The sequence below is a fragment of the Salmo salar genome, chromosome 16 (assembly GCF_965601325.2).
Source record: "Salmo salar chromosome 16, fSalSal1, whole genome shotgun sequence".
In the NCBI taxonomy this organism is placed as follows: Eukaryota; Metazoa; Chordata; class Actinopteri; order Salmoniformes; family Salmonidae; genus Salmo; species Salmo salar.
Genome location: NC_138306.1, coordinates 66,209,790 through 66,235,764, shown reverse-complemented (window position 1 = coordinate 66,235,764; position 25,975 = coordinate 66,209,790). Strand labels below are relative to the sequence as shown.

Genomic DNA, 25,975 nt, shown 5'->3' with positions numbered 1-25,975 from the left:
TCTTCATCCAACCAAAACAGACTGAAATGTCTGGCAGTCTTTTTAAACAGCTCTGACAGGAGTAGAAGCTGTTAAGGAGCCTTTTGATCCTAGACTTGGCGCTCCGGTACCGCTTGCTGTGGGGTAGCAGAGAAAACAGTCTTTGACTTGGGTTACTGGAGTCTTTGACAATTCTCTTTGGGCCTTCCTCTGACACTGCCTAGTATATAGGTCCTGGATGGCAGGAAGCTTGGCCCGACTGATGTACTGGGCCGTACGCACTACCCTCTGTAGCACCTTACGGTCAGATGCCGAGCAGTTACCATACCAGGCGGTGATGCAACCGGTCAGGATGCTCTTGTTGGTGCAGCTGTAGAACATTTTGAGGATCTGGGGACCCATGCCGAATCTTTTCAGTCTCCTGAGGGGGGATAGGCATTGTCGTGCCCTCTTCACAACTGTCATGGTGCGTTTGGACTATTATAGTTTGTTGGTGATGTGGTCACCAAGGAACTTGAAACTCTTGACCCGCTCCACTACAGCCCCGTCGATGTTAATGGGGGCCTGTTCGGCCCGCCTTTTCCTGTAGTCCACGATCAGCTCCTTTGTCTTGCTCACATTGAGTTTGTTGTCCTGGCACCACACTGCCAGGTCTCTGACCTCCTCCCTATAGGCTGTCTCATCGTTGTCGGTGATCAGGCCTACTACTGTTGTGTTGTCAGCAAACAATGATGGTGTTGGAGTTGCATTTGGCCACGCAGTCGTGGATGAACAGGGAGTACAGGAGGAGACTAAGCACACACCCCTGAGGGGCCCCAGTGTTAATGTTCAGCATAGCAGATGTGTTGTTGCCTAACCTTACCACCTGGGGGTGGCCCGTCAGGAAGTCCAGGATCTAGCAGAGGGAGGTGTTTAGTCCCAGAGTCCTTAGCTTAGTGATAAGCATTGTGGACACAATGGTGTTGAACACTGAGCTGTAGTCAATGAACAGCACTCTCACATAGGTGTTCCTTTTGTCCAGGTGGGAAAGGGCAGTGTGGAGTGCGATTTAAGATTGCGTCATCTGTGGATCTGTTGGGGCAGTATGCGAATTGGAGTGGGTCTAGGGTATCCGGGTGGACGCTGTTGATGTGAGCCATGACCAGCCTTTCAGAGAACTTCATGGCTATCGACACAGGAAAATCATGTTTGCGACTGCACAGGGCCTTTAAAGCAACTCCAGATGAATCAGAATATCACCGTAATCGGTTTTGTGGAGCCCTTGCATTCTACTCCAGACGGTTGGGTTCAGCTAGCCCAGGGTTAACAATTGATTGTGTGAATGGCGGGTAAGCGAGCCCTGGTGTGATTTTTAACCCCAAATTAAGAAGATACATTGTGAAAAAGCCCTTACGATTCAGAACAGCCTTCTATGGGTCTGCACTGCAACAGTTCTAATATCGCCCTTTATAGTGATTACATTGGTCTAATAACTACAGAAACGGTCTCTACTCCGAAGTGTTTTGGCAGCAGTGAGCTAAAGTACGAATCAGACGGGAGGGATCGTGGGTACAGTAAAGCTATAATGAGTCATTATCCGTGTATTAATGACAACGAGCCAAGGGGAGCCCCCTTAGGTACTCAGGTTCTGTTGGCACTCTAACTTCACCCAGACTCTGACTCTGGCCTTTGGAAAGCTAAATGGGGAGCCATGATAGGAGACCAGCCATGTTCAAGGAAGAAAACACAAGCATATACAAGCACAATGACACTGTATCCTTGACATACTGAGTCATCTTCCTCTGTGTGCCAATGTCACTGATTTTAGGAGTGGAAAATTGACCCCCCACCCCCCCAAAGAAAAAAGGAAGCACATTCAGTACTGTACTGTATCTATGGTGCATAACATGATCATAACAGGGTTCAGTAACACTTTATTTGAACTGTACGACAAAAACAAAACATTTCATAAAATACAGCTGAACCTAAACCAACAGCCATTGTTCTGTGCCAAACACCATAATCTAATACTCATGTAAGCCATCAACTACACAACGCTGTGCATTATTAGCAGGTGGTTTAGGTCCAAAACAATGAAGTATTTCCAAGGTATAATGAAAACAAAGATTTACGGAGAAGCTGTGTGTCTAAGGAATTATCCACACACTCACATTCTATATTGTACATTTTATGACATAATGGAATGCATTAGGCACTACGTGGCCATAAACCCTCATATAGAATAAATGCCATTGTTTTATGTGTCTCGGCTCAACCTTCAGCCAGGGAAGACTGTCACCTTTAGTCACATTTAAACCGCTACAGTCATGGTGTTCAATTATAGATTTATATAAACCTCCTCAACATCTCATCTCCAGCAGTATAATCTTGCCCGGTGGGGGGGAGAAAAAAAAAAAGAAAAAAAAGAGAGAGAGAGAGAGAGAGAGAGAGAGAGAAAGAGCGAGAGTGCGTGAGAGAGAGAGAGAGAGAAAATGGATAAAGTGCATCCTTCCATCAGGGCCCATACATTAACCACTAACACCACTAGAACACTCTCTCGCTACACACCTTCCTCAGGCCAATGTAGAACACGGTTGGGGTCAATTCAGGAAGTGATTCGAATAAATTACAAAACGCAACAACTTTTGAAATAAACAGCTTTTCCTCTTCCGTTTTTTGAGAAGTCATTGGAAATAGATGCCCCTTTTCAATGACTGAATTGGAATCTCTGTTCACTTCCTGAATTGACTAACTTCAATTGGAATTTACCTCAGCCCTGCTGTATAAGCTGCTGCTCTACCGTACCTTCAGGTCACTCCCATTCAGTCGCATTCTGTTTATCCTCCGTTGGGTTAGAGCAGGAGAGCTCGAGTCAATCCAGTAAATAAACTCCTTCCTGTAGTCAAAGTCCACTGCTATAATGTTACTGAGGCCCTGTGGGACAAAATCATCAGGGACATGTTGTATTGTTGTTACAAAAAACAACAACATATTGAGCAATTGCTTTGCATAGTTGGTTGGGGAGAGACACACAGGCCGTATAAGGATATACTCAATGTACTCAAGTGAGATGATCAATGAAATGATTCTGTGCATAAGAAACTTTCTCCATCCTTAAATATTGAGCTGGTTCAAAAAAAGGAACACTTCTCTTTGTGTGTCTTACCTGCTTTAGAGGAGTATAATTGGATCCATCAGTGCTTATTTTCCTGATGTCATGATGGTCGGCCAGAATCAGGAAGGGCTCTTCAGCTGAAGAAAATATAAGAAGATAAAAGAAAATACAGCAATTATAATACACAGTGGCTACAATGACTAACAATAAAGTCTGAAAAAATCATTTGATAGTGATGGTCCTAAAGAGTCACAAATGATTATGCAGAGGTGACTGTAGCAGTATGCTCTCAGAGATAGCTCATCATTACTCGTAAGTCATTACTTTTAATGCGTCGTCTCATTATCCCACCGCGGGGGCAGTGACGTTACAGTCAGAGGCTCTGGAGGTGTCTGTCTAATACAACCACTGAGTTCCTCCCTAGCTCCAAGCCCTAGTATATATCACTGTCACAGGCTATTATTTGACTGGGCTCACTACAGGTACATTCCCATGGAGATAGAACAAGTAGTTCTACTTTAGACATTTTCTGGTGTTCTCTTTTAACTAATCAGAACCCTCGTTCCGATTCAAGGTAATTCCCCTGTGATTTCCGGAAGTCCCTGATTTAAAAAAAGAATCAAGAGGAAGATGGCTGACAGAGGAGCAGACACATGGGCAGATGGGTAAGAAGGAAGAGAGAGAAGGAAAGGACGAAAAAAGATAAAATGGAGAAAGGGGTACCTCAAGCAGCAGAGGCACAGATACAAGGACAGATGACTAAGAAGAGAGAGAGAGAGAGAGAGAACAGGAAAAATAACAGAAGAGAAAATGATGGAGGTAGAGAAAGAGGTATACCTGAGAGAGACCTGCAGCTATGTGAGTTCTTAGCTGGCGCCTCGTAACCGTCTGCACACAGACACTTGTAAGATCCGTATGTGTTGATGCAGAGCTGGCTACAGGGGAAGTTGGATGAACATTCGTCAATGTCAACACACGTTTGGCCATCGTTCTTCAAGCGAAATCCCGGCCAACACTTGCACTGGATCAGACGTAAGGGAGAAATTGAGAGACATTATTTTTCTGACAGAATCCATGTGTGGGCACTGAGGCACTGAATCAATCAATAGAAAAGTAATGGGGTACTGTCGCCATTGGGTTTTAGTGACTATGGACTATACAGGGATACTATGACACAAAGGGATTTAATAGGTTCTGAGCGCAAAATCCATGGTTTGTTTTGTTGGCGAACCACTCTTTGATGATATGAACATCTTACAGAGAATATGGATTTAAATACATTTTTCTCTGACAACCTATGGCTTACAGCAACCAGGCAGATCCCAACATACATACTGTACTGTATGTACCAGGGTCATGGTTATTAAGTATGAATAGTACAAACAAACACATATTGTAAGCCGGGAGCAAAATGTTCTGGAAAACAGAACCTTTTCCATTCGGAGAAATATCAAGTCCACATAGTACGTTGATTTAGGTTCGGTTTGTTTTATTGTTAAACATGATAATATATGGAGTGTAATAACCCTGGTGCTATCACACAGAAATCCTATCACTATAGAGACATTTGCAAAACATCAATAAACAGTTAGCGGCTGAGTGTTAGTTTTATGTTGTAAGAGCTTTGTGGGCTTACCATACTTAGGGCTATACCGTGTGTGTGTGTGTGTGTGTGTGTGTGTGTGTGTGTGTGTGTGTGTGTGTGTGTGTGTGTGTGTGTGTGTGTGTGTGTGTGTGTGTGTGTGTGTGTGTGTGTGTGTGTGTGTGTGTGTGTGTGTGTGTGTGTAATTCTAAGAAAGCAAGCAGGGGTACCTTCCTACCTTGTACCCTACAGGCAGGTCTTCACAGTCCTGTGTGCATCCACTGACTCGGCGGTTCAGACACTCGTTGACGTGACAGTTCCTCTCGTCTGACGCGTCCCCACAGTCGTCCCTCCTGTTACACAGGCTGGCTAGCGAGACACAGCGGCCGTTGACACACATGAAGAAAGAGCCGTTGCACAAGCTTTCTACAGAACAAAGTGGCAAGTGTTAGATTTTAACTTTCTGTGAAAGCCAGGAATGCAAGACTCCTGGATTCCCAGAACCAGATTAAGCCTAGTCCTAGATAAAAAAAAAAATATATATTTTGTTGTCCAGTTCTAGGCTTAAGCTGGGTCTGGGGAACCGGCCAACATAATTAAACAGTCAAATAAACATATTTCTATCAACCAGGAACATATACACATAGGGGTCTACCTGTGTCAGAGCACCTGCCCCATTGCCCTCCCTCTCAACAACTGCCCTTTTGTGTGGTGGTATTTGTATATATTTTTGTACACAGTTTTTGACATTGTTGTTCTGAACTGCGTGAAATTTGTTGTGATGTCATCAAATTCGCCACCCCCACCCCGTCAGTTGGTTGGTTGCGCCTGTTTGTCGGCCGCGCCTGTTTGTCGGCCGTGCCTGTTTGTCAGTCGCGCCTGTTTGTCGGCCCTGTACGGAGTTCGCGCCCAGTATCCAAACACGTATGGCGTCATGATGTGGCCCTTTCTGGGTATAGATCGTGGCATCCCCCTCTCTCTCTCTCTCCTACACCCAGGTTCTGTTATCTCAGGTCGTAAATTCCTGGAGGAGACTCTCTCCTCCTGGCCATGCAGTATAGATAGAGAGTTCCATAGTAGAATCAAGGAACTTCTTCATCACAGAACTTGAGAACTGAACAATATCCATGTTTTGGAGAATGTGTAAACGGTCGGTGGAGAAGCCAGCTACGACCCGGTCCGTTTTGTTTCATGTTTGTGACCTCATGAAAGACAATACAGGAACATTACCATAACTCTGTTTATACAGGTGCCTCCGTTGAGGTTTGCATCTAATTATTGTATAACATGAATGAGTAAAGATGAAACTATTTGTGAAATGATGTAAGGTGGTGTTAAACCTTTAATGAAAGAGAATTGTATTCCCTTTAAAGATTAACTAAATAATTGGCCCGCCCCCATGAGCACAGACATGATCTGGTGTCATGGAACAGCCCTTTTCTACTGTTACAAATAAAAACCCCTCCTGAAGAAATCCTCTTGAGACCATGCATACCTCGGTCAGCTGAGGGGGCAAAGGTTTGAGTAGAGACCACAAAAATGGTTGTTGAATTCCTAACCATACCACGTGGAGCATTGGCTACATGGGTGGAAATGGTTAAACTCTGAGACTATCAATCCCGACAGAATAAGAGCAAATCTTAGATACTAATTACTAGTCTCCAGCTAGAAATTATGTCAACCTGGGATGCGAAGACCTACAACCGCCGAAACATCTATTCTACAAGAGCATTTCTGAATGGTACTCTGAAGTATCGATTCTAACCATGAAAGACATCAGGGAAGCAGAGAGACGCTCGGATGAACTTTCCAACAGAAAGACGGACGATTCCAAAAGAGATCACGACGACACAACATATTGATTGCAATCATTCCGAAAATGAGTGAGCATTCATGTGCAAAGGATTAGCATTTCAATTAATATAATTATCAACTGTGTAGTGACTCTTTTTGTCTTTCCCGCCCTTCTCAGTCCACACCCACTTCCCTTTGTCCGCCAAGCCCACTAGGGAACCTCCCCTATCATTTCCTTGTAACCATGTCTACTGTGATGTTTGTTTATGCATTTCTGTGATTATTTAGTTAGTTAGCAAATAAATGATTAAGACAATTGACGTATGGATGATTCATAGTAAAGGCTGGGTTCGTGCAGATAACTAACAATTTACGACATTTGTAATGAGACTAACATGAGGTAAAAAATAACTAATAAATTAGAAGACTAATTGATCAGATATTAAATTATCTGAAGAGTTATGAGGAAAATTATAACTTTGTATTCTGAAGGTTTTCCTTGGTTCCCAGACTTCCTAGTTAATTAAATGTACATGATTAGTTTAATCACGTAATAATAATTACAGAGAATTGATTTTATAAAATAACAGTCTTCACTTTAATGATGCCAAAGACACAACAATGGCTTGAGAAGCAGTCACCGGTCGACTGTGTGTAGCAAGCTACCAATTATTATTATTATTATTGTATACTTTTACCCCTTTTTCTCCCTAATTTTGTGGTGTCCAATTGGTAGTTACAGTCTTGTCCCAACTCCCGTATGAACTCGGGATAGGTGAAGGTTGAGAGCCATGTGTCCTCCGATATACGACCCTGCCAAGCCAGCCACACCAATGTGTCGGAGGAAACACAATACAATTGGTGACCGAAGTCAGCTTGCAGGCGCCCCAAGGATTTGCTTGCCCGCGATGGGACAAGGGCATCCAGGCAGGTCAAACCCTCCCCTAACCCAGACGACGCTGGGCCAATTGTGCGCCGCCTCATGGGTCTCCCAGGCACGGCCAGCTGTGACACAGGCTGGGATCGAACCTGGGCCTGTAGTGACGCCTTAGACTGCTGCGCCACTCGGGAGGCCTTGGTGGAGAAATTACAAGATTATGTTATAATATTGTTATTGCATCAAATGGTTGTTTTTTGCAACAGAATAAGGGGTTGTGAGAACGCTCATCTGTGTGTGTTCTACTGAGTATGGGCCTCTGGAAGATTTATGATGTCTTTGGGTGATACCGCATTCCAGAGCATGAGTTAACCTGTTTAGGATAGGGGGCAGTATTTTCACGGCCGGATAAAAAACGTACCCGATTTAATCTGGTTATTACTCCTGCCCAGAAACTAGAATATGCATATAATTATTTGATTTGGATAGAAAACACCCTAAAGTTTCTAAAACTGTTTGAATGGTGTCTGTGAGTATAACAGAACTCATATGGCAGGCCAAAACCTGAGAAGATTCCATACAGGAAGTGCCCTCTCTGACCATTTCTTGGCCTTCTATAACCTCTTTATCGAAAATAGAGGATCTCTGCTGTAACGTGACGTTTTCTAAGGCTCCCATAGGCTCTCAGAAGGCGCCAGAACGGGGAATGATGACTCTGCAGTCCCTGGGCGAAAAACAGTAGGGCTTTTGGAAAGTGGTCGTTCTGAGAACAATGACACAGGTGCGCGCGTGCATGTGAAGACTCCATTTTCTATTTTCAGTGTTTGAACGAAAACAACGTCTCCCGGTCGGAATATTATCGCTATTTTACGAGAAAAATCGCATAAAAATTGATTTTAAACAGCGTTTGACATGCTTCGAAGTACGGTAATGGAATATTTTGAATTTTTTTGTCACGATACGTGCCGGCGCATCACCCGTCGGATAGTGTCTTGAACGCAAGAACAAAACGCAGCTATTTGGATATAACTATGGATTATTTGGAACCAAAACAACATTGGGTGTTGAAGTAGAAGTCCTGGGAGTGCATTCTGACGAAGAACAGCAAAGGTAATCCAATTTTTCTTATAGTAAATCTGAGTTTGGTGAGGGCCAAACTTGGTGGGAGTCAAAATAGCTAGCCATGATGGCCAGGCTATCTACTCAGAATATTGCAAAATGTGCTTTCACCGAAAATATATTTTAAAATCGGACACCGCGATTGCATAAAGGAGTTCTGTATCTATAATTCTTAAAATAATTGTTATGTTTTTTGTGAACGTTTATCGTGAGTAATTTAGTAAATTCACCGGAAGTTTTCGGTGGGTATGCTAGTTCTGAACGTCACATGCTAATGTAAAAAGCTGGTTTTGATATAAATATGAACTTGATTGAACAAAACATGTATGTATTGTATAACATAATGTCCTAGGAGTGTCATCTGATGAAGATCATCAAAGGTTAGTGCTGCATTTAGCTGTGGTTTTGGTTTTTGTGACATTATATGCTAGCTTGAAAAATGGGTGTGTGATTATTTCTGGCTGGGTATTCTCCTGACATAATCTAATGTTTTGCTTTCGTTGTAAAGCCTTTTTGAAATCGGACAATGTGGTTAGATAAAGGAGTCTTGTCTTTAAAATGGTGTAAAATAGTCATATGTTTGAAAAATTGAAGTTTTTGGATTTCTGAGGTGTTTGTAATTCGCGCCACGCTCTATCATTGGATATTGGCAAGGCGTTCCGCTAGCGGCACATCTAGATGTAAGAGGTTAATGTTTCTGTACTGGGGTACCAGGGGGAGATGGCTCCAGTATGGAGTTGGGGGGCCAGACCCTGGTCTCTACACGATAAGGACAGATTTTACAGCAGATACTGTCTGCTGTGAATTATACGTATCTTTCATACAAATCTTAACCTTGTGACCCATTCCATACATCTGTTGTTTGTCATGGAGACTGAAGGAGAATGGACTTTGCTATAAAATGCCGTGGCTCAAACCCGCTGGTTGAGTTCTCAGTAATCACCTCCAGGGGTGATTACCGACCAACTCCATTACTTTAGTAATTAAATAATAAAGTTTGATTGTTTTGAAGAAATCTAAAAGTCTCTCCTTTTGATTACAATAATTCCACCACAAGGCGCAAGCTATAGTACCTAGTTTAAATATCAACAGTACTACTACAGCAGCATAACATTTGATTAACACTTGATAACACTTGATTTACATCATCATCAATATTCGGCCTGGTTGGCTGTTAGCCTACGTGCAGCAGAGAGAGGCAGAAAGACAGAGAGGAACGGCTGCATCTACGCCCCTCCGACCCAACTCCATCCCTTCTTCAGTCAGGAGTTGCCCACGAGTGTCATGGCAGCAGCAACAGAGGTAGTCAAGACGTTCATCCATGTTTCTCAAACGTCAAATTTCTAAGTTGTTCCAAACAACACATTTCGAAGAGTTTGATTACGTCTCCGTATCATTCCAAGGTTAAGTTTAGGCATCAACTCCGAATTCGTAAAACAAAAATATAAAAAACAACATATCGGTGGATTTGAACATGCATCCTTTGGGCTCTTTGGAACCAGAGGCGGATGCTTACGCCCATCTGCCATCCACGTCCACTATGCCTACTTGAAGGTAACAGCGCTCACTGTTGCCCCTAGTGGCCGGTTTCCACGGCATCTCCGGAAGTCCTCAGACATGGATGGACGTCGAATAATGACTTGTATCACAGGCGACCTGCCTGATCTAACCACCATGTACTAAAAATATCCACACAAGCTACTAGCCAGCCAGCCCATATATCATGAGTCAGAAGATTATGAATATTATATTGTAAAGAGCATTGAAGATAAATCACAATCAGTAAACCGGGAGCCGGTGGGTTCATTTTGAGCACCTGATCCCCTGAAAGGTCTGAGCACGGCCCTGCTAGCAACTCAATTTGTATCAGCCCTGTTCCCAGCAGGTCTATGAGCACAAAATGTGTTTGTAATAGGTTAAAACCAGCCGGGACATGGTGAGACTGAGGCGGTCTGTACCTCGTCTGTTCTCACTCACACATACACACTTGTGTTGTATCAGATGAAAGGCTTGCCTGCAGCGGAACACTTGGGGTTGTGTGGCAGCTCGTCTGATTGGTCGAGACAGTCGGGATGGCCGTCACACTCCCACTGTACTCTGGGTAAACAGCGGCCATCTGTGCAGCGGAACTCCCCCAGACTGCAGGACCCATACTCTGTAGGACACAGGAGGCAAGAGGCGAGATGTGCAGTCAGAACACAACAAGAGGAAATACAAGACACAGAGAGAGAGAGAGAGAGAGAGAGAGAGAGAGAGAGAGAGAGAGAGAGGGGTTCTTACCACACTCCAGGGTCTCATCGGAGCCGTCTCCACAGTCATCATCACGGTCACAAGCAAACCGCTGTGGGATGCAGATCTGATTACGACACTGGAACATTCCCTCCATGCACGTGTTGTTGGGGGCTGTGATAAGAAATATGTGGAGGGACAATTTGTTAAAGAAATACCTGAGATCTTTTCATATCATACACCTCTCTCAAAAAGGATCTGAACTTCTATAGGAATGTGGACATTATTAACAAGGTACACTATATATACAAAAGTAGGTGGACACCCCTTCAAATGAGTGGATTTGGCTGTTTCACCCACACCCGTTGCTGACATGTTTTATAAAAATCGAGCACACCGCCATGCACTCTCCATAGACAAACATTCGCAGAAGAATGGCTTTACTGAAGAGCTCAGTGACTTTCAATGTGGCACTGTCATAGGATGCCACCTTTCAAACAAGTCAGTTCCTCAAATTTCTGACCTGCTAGTGCTGCCCCGGTCAACTGTAAGTGCTTTAGGATGAATTGGAACGCCGACTGCGTCCTAATCGCCCAACATCAGTGCCGACCTCAATAATGCTCTTGTGGCTGAATGGAAGCAAGTCCCGGCAGCAATGTTCCAACATCTAGTGGAAAGCCTTCCCAGAAGAGTGGAGGCTGTTATAGCAGCAAAGGGGGGACCAACTCCATATTAATTCCCATAATTTTGGAATGAGATGTTCGACGAGCAGGTGTCCACATACTTTTGGTAATGTAGAGTGTGTGTCAAGATGAAATATGGTTTTACAGCACTGTAGAAGATGGAGTGCCGATTATTTTTCAATTTTTTTGTTATAACAGAAACTATTGAGTCATTTTTGCTTTGCAATAGGGATTCTGAATACACAATGACAGAAATGTAATGAGACATTTTTGAGACTGAGTCTGACTACGCTATGATTGTCTGCTGTTTGGTTTCTGTCTGGAGGCCTTCAGAAGGCAATACCCTATGACAGACATGTATTGAGACATTTGTTCATTACAAAAGGGATTCTGAGTGACTAAAATATCACTGTGTGCTTTTGGTTCGGAAGCCTTCAGAGGACAATACACTATGACAAATATGTATCGAGACATTTGAGCTTTAGAAAAAGGGTCTCGGAATACACTGTCAGACACAGAGATATTTGTGCTTTAAAAAATTGACTGAGTGACTACACTATGACTGTGTACTTTTTGTCCAGAGGCCTTCAGAGGACAGTGTGTTTTCAGTTTGGATGCCTTCAGAGGACAATACACTATGACAAACATGTACTGAGACATTTGTGTTTTACAAAAGGGACTTGGACTACACTGTTAGACACATGTCCTTATTATTATCATCATTATAATATGTGCTTTAGAAAAGGGAGTGACTACACTATGACTGTGATTTTGTTGGAGAACTTCAGAACAATATTATTACCACAGCCAGCAGCAGAGAGCTCATCACTCCCATCTGGACAGTCCCTCTCCCCATCACAAAGCCAGGGTTTGGGGATGCAGCCGTACGACTCTGGGCAACTAAACAACCCTGGGCCACAGGTAGCCGTACCTGGATATGTACAATAGGATTCGTGGTCAAAACGTTATTTTACCGAACTGAAGAATCTTTAGCCTGAGTGCCAGTCTGTTTCAGCTCTCTTGCCAACTGCTTAAGGAATTGTCATGCCAAACATGTTTGCTATGATAATGATTTCAAGACAGCAGAAACAGACTTTCTAGGGAGTTTTTCCTAGCCACCGTGCTTCTACACCTGCATTGCATGCTGTTAGGGGTTTTAGGCTGGGTTTCTGTACAGCACTTTGAGATATCAGCTGATGTAAGAAGGGCTATATAAATACATTTGATTTGATTTGACTGGCAATCAGGCTACAGAATCTGCACAATTACAGTAATAGAAATACAGATATTTACAAGACTTCTGTGCAAATATTACTGAAAAACATGAAATCCACATCTCTGAAGCAAATTGCTCATCCATTTATCTCCACCAAGGATGTATCTCGTAAAATGTCAAATATATTTAATGAATCTTTCCCTGTCCCTTTCCCTGTCCCTTGTTGTACTTTTTACCCCTTTTTCTCCCCAATTTCATGATATCCAATTGGTAGTTACAGTCTTGTCCCATCGCTGCAACTCCCGTACGGACTCGGTAGAGGCGAAGGTCGAGAGACATGTGTCCACCGAAACATGACCTTGCCAAGCCACACTGCTTCTTGACACACTGCTCGCTTAACCCGGAAGCCAGCCGCACCAATGTGTCGGAGGAAACACTGTAAAGCCACAAGGAGTCGCTAGAGCGTGATGGAAGAAGGACATCCCAGCCGGCCAAACCCTCCCCTAACCCGGACGATGCTGGGCCAAATGTGCACCGCCTTATGGGTCTCCCAGGTGCAGCAAGCAGCGACACAGCCCGGGATCGAACCCAGATCTGTAGTGATGCCTCAAGCACTGTGATGCGGTACCTTAGACCGCTGTGCCACTCGGGAGGCCCCTTTCCCTGTCCCTTTGATGTTGATTTATGGCTGTTCTCTACATTTTCTACACATATTTGAGTCAACATAGTGTAAATAAATTCAGGCGTGTTTTTATACCACAGATCTCTGCGCTCTCATCCAGTCCATCCCCACAGTCGTCCTCTCCGTCACAAAGCCACTGCTTGGCTATGCACTTGTTCTTAGAGCAGGCAAACTGGTTCCACAGGCAGGACAAGTCTAGACAAAATGAAATATAACACATTATATGGTATTTCATTGGGACAGGAAGCATGTAAACATCTTCACAATTAACCATGCAGAGAGCAGTGATAAATGAATGATTTAGTACGGTAGTGGACAAAGTCGGTATGTGTGCAAAGTCCAAATGGGCCCAGGTTTCAACTGTTACAGAGGAATACGAGATTGCAGTCAAGTCACATACAATAAAGGTAGGTAGGTCTTTGTACAGAAAAGGTGAAGAAAATAATATGACATACGAGGTGAAGGTAAACAATTTTGAAGGGAGTCTCTTTTCTAACGCAGGTGGGAAATTATATCGCTATATCAATGTCATCTGTGAAATTAGATACAAAAAAAACATTCCCTCAGTCGTAAGCACTTTCAAAGTAATGCTTGTCTTACATTCAAACCATGTACAAAGGAGTGAAGGAGTGCCAAGTGAGGTAAAAATTATTCAGCCTTAGCAAGCAGAGAGAGAGAGAGAGAGAGAGAGAGAGAGCGAGAGCGAGAAAGAGAGAGAGAGAGAGGAGGGAGGGAGGGAGATGAAAGAGGGAGAGAGATGAGATGAGAGAGGGAGAGACATAAAGAAAGAGAGAAAGAATTGTCTGTTTATTTGTTAGCATTTCACATCAATTTTATGATGACACTGTGGAGCTGCTTCCTTGGGCAGCCAGAGAGCAACCATTAACAATAACTGTGTGTGGCTACATGAACAAGGTCAGTGTGAACTAGCCACACAAACAGTGGGCACAAACAACACGGTGTGTGCATCCAACCACTACTGGCTGGGACTCGTTCAAATACACAGACGATGAGCAAATCCACAACAAATATAAATAGGATATTTGCTATTGCTATTCTGTTTGGGTTACAACAGCATAGTCTACTGCTCTGCCCTGAAGAACCAACAGCAGGAGTGAAACATCTCCTCCCGTCATTATTCCTCAGGAGAGGCTTTGAACAGTGATTGTGGGAGATTTCCACATAGGGATCAAATCAGGGATGGAAGCATTGGGCTCAGCAGGAGACAGCCCTTCATTGCTTCCTTCAATGACCCACATGAACAAACCACCAAACACTGGGTTATCTTATCTTCTTATCTGGCCGTATTGACTGAATGTATTGACCAGACACAACAGGGGATACAGGGCAAAAGGAGAAATCGTTCAACCTAGAAATTCTCCATTATATTTGGCCACCTTGAGCTTTGTCAGCGTTTCATGCAGGATGTACCCGACAACATAATGATCCAACCGTTACTTTGAACAGAGTTATTTGAATAATTTAGACTCTCTCTCAAATCAGTGACAGTGGCCACAAAATCAGTGCAATGTGCTTGCCGAAATAAATGTCATGTAAATATTTATTAGATAAATAAATGTGTCTGATATCATACCACACTGGAATTCATCTGCTCCGTCTTCACAGTCTTTCACTCCGTCACACAGCCAGACAGTGTGGATGCAGTTTCCACTGGGGCAAGCAAAATGGCCGTCCTCACATCTCTTTCTGAGGGAAGGAGCTGGGGAGAAACCAGAAGCCAAGATACATTCAGAACATAAAACACATTTTCAAAATATCTTAAAAACGCATTCCAATAGGCCTGGTGTCTGTCTGGTACACGGCCACATCAACAATAGCCGACAGTACTAGTGTCACGGAAGAGAAAAAAGCAAGGAAAAAAACATACTCCGGCAGTTGGTTTCATCTGCATAATCCCCACAGTCGTTGGCTCCATCACATATCCAGGATGGGTGGACACAGAGGGAGGTAGAGTTGCAGCTGACGAACACTGTCTCCTTCACCCCCAGCATGTAGTAATCCAAGCAGCCTGTGTTGCCTAGAGAAAGTGGGCATTCGACCGGCATATCCAAAGGCTAAGGTTAGGGATTGATATTCCTGGCTATACATTGTTTTAACTACAATAGTGCTGTGTCCTGATATAACAATGAAAAATAACTTCAAATTCCGAGGTGCGGACCTTCCTTCTTCTCTTTTATCTAACATTAAAAACACACATGACCAGGCTAGCCTACAGACCAGCTACGTGGAAAAGCTACATGGGAAAGGCAATGTCGTAGCACCTTAGAAAGATACATAGTGGCACCTTAACAAAGGTACGGTATGGCGCTTTAACAGAGGCTTATCTTACTGCAGTTCTTCTCATCTGAGGCGTCGGGACAGTCGATGATCTGATTGCAGCGGGCCGAGGCCGGAATACAAAACCCGTTCAGACAAGGCCAGTCTGAGGGAGAGCATGTGGAATCTGGAGACAAAATACAGGTCCGAAAAGAAAAAGATTAAGAAACGAGGGGTAGAAATATGTTGTATTTGAAATCTCTCTTTGGTTTGTTGTCAGGTGAAGAGATAGATAAGAATAGATCATATTATCCTTGCTTGGAGAAATATTCCTCTCTGAAATCTAATAGGAGAGACAGGAGTTCACCCTAAAACTATTTATTTGTTTATACAGTAATAATATAGTACAGATTATGTTGTCTGTCGGACTGGGCATGTAAATTCATCAGATTCTTATTACTCACTGTTACAATAAACCTCGTCGGAATCATCTCCACAGTCGTTCACCCCATCACAAACCCGCCTATTGTCCACACAGCGCTGGTTATAGCAGCTCTTGAAGCCCCGTCTACAGTTTCTGTTATCTGTAAGAGAGGAAGAGGGGTAAAGAAAAACGAAAGAGATACAAAGACACTTCAGGAAGAGATTCGACCAAAGGAATTACATGACATTCACTTGAATACTGTTTCTCTTCTCCTTCATTGATTTCAGGAAGTCAGCAAGTCTGAACTCATTCTACTGGACAAGAGCCCCGCGGGGGCTTGGTAGGGATTTTCATCTGAGGACTGGTGAACTAGTACAGTAACGCATATTGGGTGCGTACTTACCACAGTATTTCATTTTCTCATCAGACTTGTCTTTGCAGTGTGCTATTCCGTCACATGTCAGCTGATAGTCAATACACTCCCCGTTCCCACACTCAAACTCAGTGTGGATGTTGCAGGAGGAGTTCTCAGCTGTAAAAAGAAGAGAAAATCCATTTTTATGGGATTCTTCGTCCAAACAGAAGGGTCTGCTTTCTGCTATATCCCTCCCAGACAGTCTCCAACAAACATACTTCTTCAATGCCCCACACATTGCTTCATCTGACAGTAACACTATCAGATGCCTATTGTCTATTAGCAAGACATTCACATGGTCCTTCGAGCCGGATGCTGTTTACCAATGAATTAGAGGGAAAAAAGACAAGGTGTTAGACTTACATACACATCTGTTATCTTCCAGTATTAGTCTCTCTCCTCTGCAGCTACAATTGACTGTGCCGTGAGGGGTCAGAAGACAAAGGTCATGACATCCACCGTTCAGCACTGTGCAAGGGGACAGTTCACCTGGGAAAACAGATCATTATGGGTACTGTAGTACATCATCTTACAGAAAACACACATCAACCTCCAAATAAAACAGGACAATATATTGTTCCGTTTTTATAATCCAAATGGCATGCTTTACTTCCTACTTGCAGTGCCTCCCATTAAGAGTTTCAGCTTCCACATTTTTCGAAATCAAGCACTGAAAACATTTCAAGGGCAGTGATGTGGTAGAAAGGTAGACTTCTCTGTTGGGGACAATCTTTGAACTCTGTTTGGCTTGGACAGTGGAATGGAGCGGTAAGCTATAAACCATGCCATCATGCTGCCCCCTTAGTACCCACACGTCTGCTCATTCGAGAGAGAGAGAGTGAGAGAATATTTCTCTGCTCGAATGGTACAGATTCAGCTGAAGCACTGTGCCAAGCTTGGGCTCCACTGAAGCACAGGCCAGGCAACATGGGGTAACCTGTGGGACTGGAGGTTGGGATTTTTGGAGTTGTTTATTCAACAACAGATTTACATTGAGTGGTAATTAATCAGGGAGGGTAGCTGGGTCTATAGGAAGTATTGCATAATGTTCATGCCAAATGGTCTAACTCAGCTACACAGGGTTGTAACCACATGCAAACCATCACAGGCTACAGTTACATTTTATCACACACAATTGCAAAATAGTCTACTCACAAAATACCACATTTTGTGTGTATATTTTAGACAATGTATAGAAGACTCCATGTTGACAAGTGAGTTTTGCTTTGATGTACTGTATAGAATACACTTACAATTGTTGGTATTGTTGGAAACTGCAACAATTCCCATTGGCTGGTGGGGGATGTCGGCTCTGAGGACCTTAATGTCGCCACCTGTGTACTTATTGGAGCGTACCACCGCCCTCCGTACCCAATCAGACCAGAACAGGAAGTTCCCATAGATAGCCAGGCCAAAGAAGGTTCCTGGACCTGACTTCATAATCACCTACAGAATGAACGTATGAAGAAAATGGTGTTAAATTGGTTTTATGCTCATGTTTTAGTCATTCGTTTAGTCATATTAATTTAGGCTGAAATACATCAACAGAACCTTGGATGTCACATACTCAAGCATGAGAAGAGGTATGAGACAGCTGGAATAATTTCAAAATCTGATGGTACACTCTTAGAAAAAAGGTTTCCAAAAGGGTTCTTCAGCTGTCCCCATAGGAGAACCCTTTTTGGTTCCAGGTAGAACTGTCAGTACAAATGGTTATTCATGGAACCCAAAAGGGTTCTACCTGGAACAAAAAGGGTTCTACAAGCAACTGTAAAGGGATCTTCAAGGGGTTTTCCTATTGGGACAGCTGAAGAAGCCTTTTAGGTTCAAGATGGCACCTTTTTTTCTAAGAGTGTACAAGATGTGATTTAATCATTCTATTCAGAATAACATACAGTATATATATATATATATATATATATATATATATATTTCTCCTTACATATCTGTGTGAGCCATCATATTCACATCGTTCAATCTTTCCCAGACTGCCATCGGAGAAGAAGAGTTTCTCAGCGGTGTGGTCGATGGTGAGTCCATTAGGTGTGAGGATGTCTGTGGTGATGACACTCTGGATATTGTTTCCTGACAGGGTGGATCTCATAATGCTGGGATGCAGTTCATTCCAGTTAGTCCAGAACATCAGGCTGCATCAGCAGTGAAAACAAAAACACTATTGAGACTTTCACAGAAGCAAACGAATGGGATGCACCTCCATTCAATATTGTAACGTCGGCTTCCAACTCACACCCTCAAACATGTAGATCCCCTGAACGCAGCTCACTCTCCAGATCCCAATCACCTGAATTCTAATCATCTGTTCACACACCTGTATGTCATTACCACACACGATTTAGTTCAGTTCTTTGCACCCCATCACTGTGAGGTATTGTTTGTTTTGTGACACACGTCTTTCAGAGCGCTGGGTTTCCCCGTGATTTACTCCTCCCGTGTATGATAGTTTTTGCCTGCCTCACTAACAATCCCTTTCGCCTATTCCCTGCCTGTACTTTAGCCTATCGGATTTCCTGTTATCTACCTATTGCCTGACTACGTTACTAGCCTTCTCCCTGCCTGTACTGTTGCCCTTTTGGACCCTCTGTGTATGACCTTCTGCCTGCCCCTGGACCCAGCTACCTGCCTCCTCCTGTGGTCCATTGCAATAAACATCTGCTTGCCCTGCAATTGAAACCAGCTCTGTCTCCCCTCGTGTTCATTACAAATATATTGTATTGTAAACATCCATCAACATCTACACTGAATGATTATTTCCATTTTCCAGGGAAATGCAAATCTACTTTTTCTCTCTCTATTTTCTAAAGATATGAACATGTTTCTATCCTCACATTCTAAAGCAAAATAATTTAGTGACATTTTTAAGACTGCCTCATGTTCTTGTGAAGGAAAATAGGGGACAAAAGGGAGGCAAAGAAAACATAAAAGAACCATCCACTGTAAGACATTAGGACCAGTAACGAATGATGATAGACCACTTCTGACAGTCCCCCAGAGCAGTTTTAAACCTCATTCCCCTGATAGCAGAAGTTTTCAATAGATTTGCTAACTGAGTACATAACACAACCCATATACCCAAGTGAGCATCTACTGTTGGCCACTAAGGGCCTGTGTAAGACATTAGGAGCAGTGAAGGTTTAACACCTACTTCTGACACTCCTCCAGAGCCAGGTTATGTGGGTGGTCTTCCTCTGCCAGTGTGACCACAGCCTCTCTGGTGAAGGCCCCGGGGAGGCTCTGGTCCAGGCTGTGCCTGCTGACGGTGGCTGTGGTGGAGCTGGTCCAATAAAGCGAATCCCAGGCTCCATGGTACGCCAGGCCCTCTACTGACCCCACATCTACACAGCAACAATAACACTGATATAATTAAGCAATACGGCACGGTGGGGTGTGATATATTGCCAATATATCATGGCTTAGTGCTGTTCTTAGGCACGATGCAACACGGAGTAAGCCGTGGTTAGCCGTGATATATTGGCCACATAGCAAAATCCCCCGAGGTGCCTTATTGCTATTATACACTGATTACCAACATAATTAAACAGTTCAAAGTTATTTTATGTCATACCCGTGGTGTACGGTCTGATATACCACAGCGTTCAGCCAATCAGCATTCAGGGCTCAAACCACCCAGTTTATAACACTGAATATAACATTGACAAACACTGAATAACCCTAATCTGACCTTCGGTTGAGTTAGAAGAGCTCAACAAACAGACGTGGTACTGTCAAACACAGCGTGCGGATTTGTCTTTTCTTTCATGGTAAAGAAAAAAAGAAAAAGAAAAAAAATATATACAGTTGAAGTCGGAAGTTTACATACACTTAGGTTGGAGTCATTAAAACTCGTTTTTCAACCACTCCACAAATTTCTTGTTAACTAACTATAGTTTTGGCAAGTTAGTTAGGACATCTACTTTGTGCATGACACAAGTAATTTTAACCAAGAATTGTTTACGGACAGATTATTTCACTTGTAATTCACTGTATCACAATTCCAGTGGGTCAGAGCAATTTAAAAATGCCTGAAGGTACCACATTCATCTGTACAAACAATAGTACGCAAGTATAAACACCTTGGGACCAAGCAGCCGTCATACTGCTCAGGAAGGAGTCGAGTTCTGTGTCCTAGAGATGAACGTACTGTAGTGCGAAAAGTGCAAATCAATCCCATAACAACAGCAAAGGACCTTGTGAAGATGCTGGAGGAAACAGGTACAAAAGTATCTATATCTACAGTAAAACGAGTCCTATATCGACATAACCTGAAAGGCCGCTCAGCAAGGAAGAAGCCACCGCTCCAAAACCGCCATAAAAAAGCCAGACTACAGTTTGCAACTGCACATGGGAACAAAGATTGTACTTTTTGGAAAAATGTCCTCTGGTCTGATGAAACAAAAATAGAACTGTTTGGCCATAATGACCATCGTTATGTTTGGAGGAAAAAGGGGGAGGCTTGCAAGCCGAAGAACACCATCCCAACCGTGAGGCCGGGGGTAGCAGCATCATGTTGTGGGGGTGCTTTGCTGCAGGAGGGACTGGTGCACTTCACAAAATAGATGGCATCATGAGGAAGGACAATTATGTGGATATATTGAAGCAACATCTCAAGACATCAGTCAGGAAGTTAAAGCTCGGTTGCAAATGGGTCTTCCAAATGGACAAAGACCTCAAGCATACTTCCAAAATTGTGGCAAAATGGCTTCACATTTCACATTTTACAGACGCTCTTAGCCAGAGCGACTTACAGTAATGCGAGCATACATTATTCATACTGGTCCCCCAGGGGAATTGAACCCACAACCCTGGCATTGCAAGTGCCATGCTCTACCAAGCGAGCCACACGGGACTTTCCCAAGGACTTAAGGACAACAAAGTCAAGGTTTTGGAGTGGCCATCGGAAAGCCCTGACCTCAATCCCATAGAAAATGTGTGGGCAGAACTGAAAAAGCGTGTGAGATCAAGGAGGCCTACAAACCTGACTCAGTTACACCAGCTCTGCCAGGAGGAATGGGCCAAAATTCACCCAACTTATTGTGGGAAGCTTGTGGAAGGCTACCTGAAACGTTTTACCCAAGTTAAACCATTTAAAGGCAGTGCTACAACATACTATTTGAGTGTATGTAAACTTCTGACCCACTGGGAATGTGATGAAAGAAATAAAAGCTGAAATAAATAATTCTCTCTACTATTATTCTGACATTTCACATTCTGAAAATAAAGTGGTGATCCTAACTGACCTAAGACAGGGAATTTTTACGAGGATTAAATGTCAGTAATTGTGAAACTGAGTTTAAATGTATTTGGCTAAGGTGTATGTAAACTTCCGACTTCAACTGTATGTTTTCATGGAAAACAAGGACATTTTTAAGTGACTCCAAACTTTTGAATGGTAGTGTGTATATATTGAGATATCTTGCACACCTTGTAAATGTTGTCTTATGTGGTGGTGTCATGAAGGTTTCCACATAACGCATTTAGGCGTGAAAGAATCCAGTGGTCTGCTGTACTGGGTAGTGATCAACACTCTGAATACTTTGATTTCAAACTGGTTGGGTCTGAATGTGGATAACCTTAATCGGGATACACCTAGATATCCCTGTGAATATATCCCATTATTTCATATTTTGCTGTCCCGAACTGTAGAGTTTCTTCCTAAAAGATAAATCAATGCCAAACTCATTTGAATGGAACCTAATGAGCCTAGGCAGGTGTAAAAATGTCCCACTGTGCTAAGAGATTAACAATAGAAGACTGTGGTGCCGTGTCACAGCTGCTCACTGTTTCACATTCAGACGGAACAATAGCACAAACTAGGACATAAAAATCCACATTCACGACCAGTAAAAAAAGGAAAAGTAATACAAAGAATTGAGAATACAGCCAGTATACAAACAGGCAACACCACTATGAAATCTTTAAACAAACAGAAAAATCCTATTCTCTTCATCTGCCCAAATGTATTCAGAATAAATTCTGCAAATAGCGTAAAATCACACACTTGTTTGCACATGGGATAGGTCTATACGGATGACAAAAATATTATTTTAGGAGAACGCTACCTGCCCGAATGCCAACTGTAAAGTTTGGTGGAGGATGAATAATGGTCCGGGGCTGTTTTTCATGATTTGGGCTATGCCCCTTAGTTCTAGTGAAGGAAAATCGTAATGCTACAGCATGCAATTACATTTTAAATGATTCTGTGCTTCCAACTTTGTGGCAACAGTTTGGGGAAGAGCCCTGACCTCAACTTCGAAAACCTTTGGGATGAATTGGAACGCCGACTGCGAGCCAGCACTAATCGCCCAACATCAGTGCCTGACCTTTCTAATGCTCTTGTGGCTAAATGTAAGCAAGTCCCGGCATCAATGTTCCAACATCTAGTGGAAAGCCTTCCCAGAAGAGTTGAGGCTGTTATAGCAAAAAGGGGGGACCAACTCCATATTAATGCTCATGATTTTGGAATGAGATGTTCGACGAGCAGGTGTCATCATACTTTTGGTCATGTAGTGTAATTAATCACAGTATTTATCGGTCTGGGCTCAAAAATGTTATAGAATAATAAGACCATTTTCCTGTGGTTTTAGTTGCTGTCTATTAATATGCTATTTTCCTCTATTTTTTATGTTTGTACATCAGAAAGAAACAGAAATTAAATACATATATTTTGATGATTGTTAGAAAGAATTTGAATTAGAAGGCCGAAAGAAAGTGAGAGGAAATTCCAGTAGTAGTCAGCTGTCCCTGACAGTGTGAATAGACCAGGTAATATGTTATGGTGGAACTGATTTAACGTGTCTGTAGTGTTTGACGTTTTTGCGGAGTGATTTACAGTGGGGACAGAAGGGGTCATCACATCACTTCCTGTTTGCCATCCATCACCTATTATAGTTGGCTGCAAACGAAGATGGATTAGCCCCCCCTGTATGAGAGAGGAAATGCCAATATCAACTATCAACCCCACTCCTCACCTGCTCACAGCAAGTCTCAGGCCAACCCTTTTATACACCTACACCAAATGCTGGTCCTCTCTAGCACAGTTGGTAGAGCACGGCCCTTGCAACACCAGGATAGTGGATTAAATTCCCGGGATTACCCGTACGTGAAATGTATGCATGTATGAATGTAAGTCTTTGGATAAAAGTGTCTGCTAAATGGCTTATACAATATTAATACACCTACAGCTTCTCTATATAGCATTCCTTTCATCATATACAACTCCCATAGAACTAGATAACATTTAATGTATCACTTCTAAAGTCATTGCAACTGACATCTCATCTTGCTGTACAATGCCGTCTTTGATAGTTTTGCCACTTCTTTCTGCAACAAAATGAAAGCAATAGAAATGGCAAAAGATCTGAGTTTCTGTCAGATGTACAAACGAGGCTTGAGTCGGTCTCTAAATGTTGACATCAGTGGTACATGAAAGGCATTCAGATTATGTGGGATCCCTCTGGTTTCACACTCCAAGTAACAGTTTGAGCTCTTGTCAATGGAGAGTTGAAGACCTTTGAAATTGGGGGAAAGAAATGTTCACTACTTGAAACAGCAGCTTTACTTGCTCATCAGTCTTCTGTCTCATCTTCCTAAAGGCAAGGAGGAAGCTATGGGGCAGAAATAAAATAATGAACGCATTCAATGTGAAAGGAGGTGAGAAAAGAATGCAAGTACATTCTACAGGGATTTCCACTTCCCCGTTACTCTTTTCTACAGATGTAGGATCATAATCACTCTTTTGTTGCTCAGAATTTTCCTGCACAGCAGTGTATTTGAGGTTTAAAAAGGCTTCTACAGTTTGTCATTTCCACTTTGAAATGTCAGACTTGATTTGCCCTAACAAAAAATGGATATCAACCCCTACAAAAATGTCCATTAATTATAATCCACATTATTATTCACATTTCTTGTTGTTACGGGATAATTTTCCTCCTGTTCTAAACTGGCTCATATTAAGATCCTACATCTGTAGATTAACCAAATGTTTTCAGCTTTTCAAACTGTTAGTAATTCATTTAGTAATGGATAAATGAGCAGACAAACAATTACCACACTTACTCTCAACGATCACTCTCCGTCCAGTCCAGTCGTCATTGACAACCTGTATATTCCCAAAGTGAACGTCACTATAGAAAATCCGGTTGGTGCCTCCAGAGTTCTGTTGTCGGTGATGAAAGGCCAGCGCTATCACATTCTTGAAGTAGGCAGGGTTCTCATAGGGCCTGATGGGAGAGTTGAGGTCGCTGTCATCTGATAGGTGGATGCTCCTCAGGATCGACCTCTCAGAGTAGAGAAGGTAGCCATCGTACTGGTGACAGCTGAGACCGTCTAATCAAATGACAATGATTATGTAATTGAACCCTTGAAACTGTGATTAATTGATATAAACATTTGATGTGAAAAAATACAAAAATAAGATCAAAATTTAAAGTGCATTTAAAATCGCTACACACTTAACAGTAAAACAAATATAAATTAAAGAATAAAAAGCAAGCAAGAGGCTATAAAAGAGATGAATAAATGAACATAAAAACACAAAGGATCACTGATTACCTTTAGCTAGGTAGCCGTGAGCACAGGAACACGTCCTCCTCCCACTGCCCTGGTGGAAACACAGCTGATGGCAGCCTCCGTTGTTCTGGCCACACGGGTTGGTTCCTGTAGGGAAGTCAACAGCAGGGTCAAAGGTCAACACAAGGTCATAAGGAATAAGATTCCATTATGAAGTTGCAGTGATATTGCAGTATCAATGTTAGTCAATATTCAGATATTAGGTTTCTGTATTACAAGAGGTTGCAACACCTTCACATTAAAGGGGCAATCAGCAGTTGCTGCATCCATTTTTGGAATTATTATTTAATTATTTGTACCTTGATTCTTGAAAAATATAACTTAAAAATAAATACCTCATGAGCTTAGTTTAACAGAACCCCAAATACAAGCTTTTTTTACTCAAATGTTTGTAAACAAAATAAATGTAAACAAAACATGGTTAAACTCTAATTTTGATATCATGGATATCCTTGCATACGTAGCTCTGTTTATGAATTTGAAAGTGATTACATTCCCCCGCTTTTTACTGAAACAGTGGTGGGAAGGACGTTGTTATTGTTTCAACCGCTGATTGGCCATTTCATCTCAGGTCGATTCTAGAACACTTAACAACCGCAGGCACTGACAGCCTGGTAAGAACATTAAATAATACAGATGTGATAACGAAGTTGAAACCTCAACCTTTCTCCCGTCCTCGGTTAAAGACTTTGACATTGTTCAGGTTGACCCCCAGGCCGCTCCTCAGAGTCATGGCTCCCTCCATTGCATAACTCTTGACGCCTCGGCGAATGGAGCCATTGTCATGAGCCCTATACACACACACAACAGGAAGAGGAGGGAGTTTGACACCAGGTAACAGGAAGTTTGACACGGGGATAATCAATGGCCCTTGACTAATTAAAACAGAAGAACTCATTAAAATACACTAGACAGAAGCTAAAATATGCTAGACAGCTGGTCTGACAGAAGGTGACGGGACCTAGCTACCCTTGTGGATGACATTGAAGTAGGTACGCACAATTTAAATAGAGAGAAA

General features: G+C 42.7%; 1 protein-coding gene across 1 annotated transcript in view; it reads right to left on the bottom strand.

Annotated features, from left to right (window-relative positions):
* The window catches only part of LOC106574298 (low-density lipoprotein receptor-related protein 1B), a 133,531-nt gene that overhangs the window by 51,868 nt on the left and 55,688 nt on the right, over positions 1-25,975 (bottom strand). Inside the window, exons 28-47 of the mRNA XM_082962410.1 lie at positions 25,621-25,748; positions 24,940-25,044; positions 24,445-24,714; positions 19,535-19,724; positions 18,314-18,518; positions 17,625-17,817; positions 16,735-16,860; positions 16,360-16,488; positions 15,997-16,116; positions 15,606-15,719; positions 15,144-15,293; positions 14,850-14,975; positions 13,331-13,450; positions 12,160-12,288; positions 10,726-10,848; positions 10,460-10,600; positions 4,894-5,081; positions 3,911-4,094; positions 3,125-3,210; positions 2,764-2,892 (exon numbers count right to left, since the gene is read on the bottom strand). Coding sequence (XP_082818536.1) covers positions 2,764-2,892; positions 3,125-3,210; positions 3,911-4,094; positions 4,894-5,081; positions 10,460-10,600; positions 10,726-10,848; positions 12,160-12,288; positions 13,331-13,450; positions 14,850-14,975; positions 15,144-15,293; positions 15,606-15,719; positions 15,997-16,116; positions 16,360-16,488; positions 16,735-16,860; positions 17,625-17,817; positions 18,314-18,518; positions 19,535-19,724; positions 24,445-24,714; positions 24,940-25,044; positions 25,621-25,748 — 2,956 coding nt within the window. The remainder of the gene's footprint in view (positions 1-2,763; positions 2,893-3,124; positions 3,211-3,910; positions 4,095-4,893; positions 5,082-10,459; positions 10,601-10,725; positions 10,849-12,159; positions 12,289-13,330; positions 13,451-14,849; positions 14,976-15,143; positions 15,294-15,605; positions 15,720-15,996; positions 16,117-16,359; positions 16,489-16,734; positions 16,861-17,624; positions 17,818-18,313; positions 18,519-19,534; positions 19,725-24,444; positions 24,715-24,939; positions 25,045-25,620; positions 25,749-25,975) is intronic.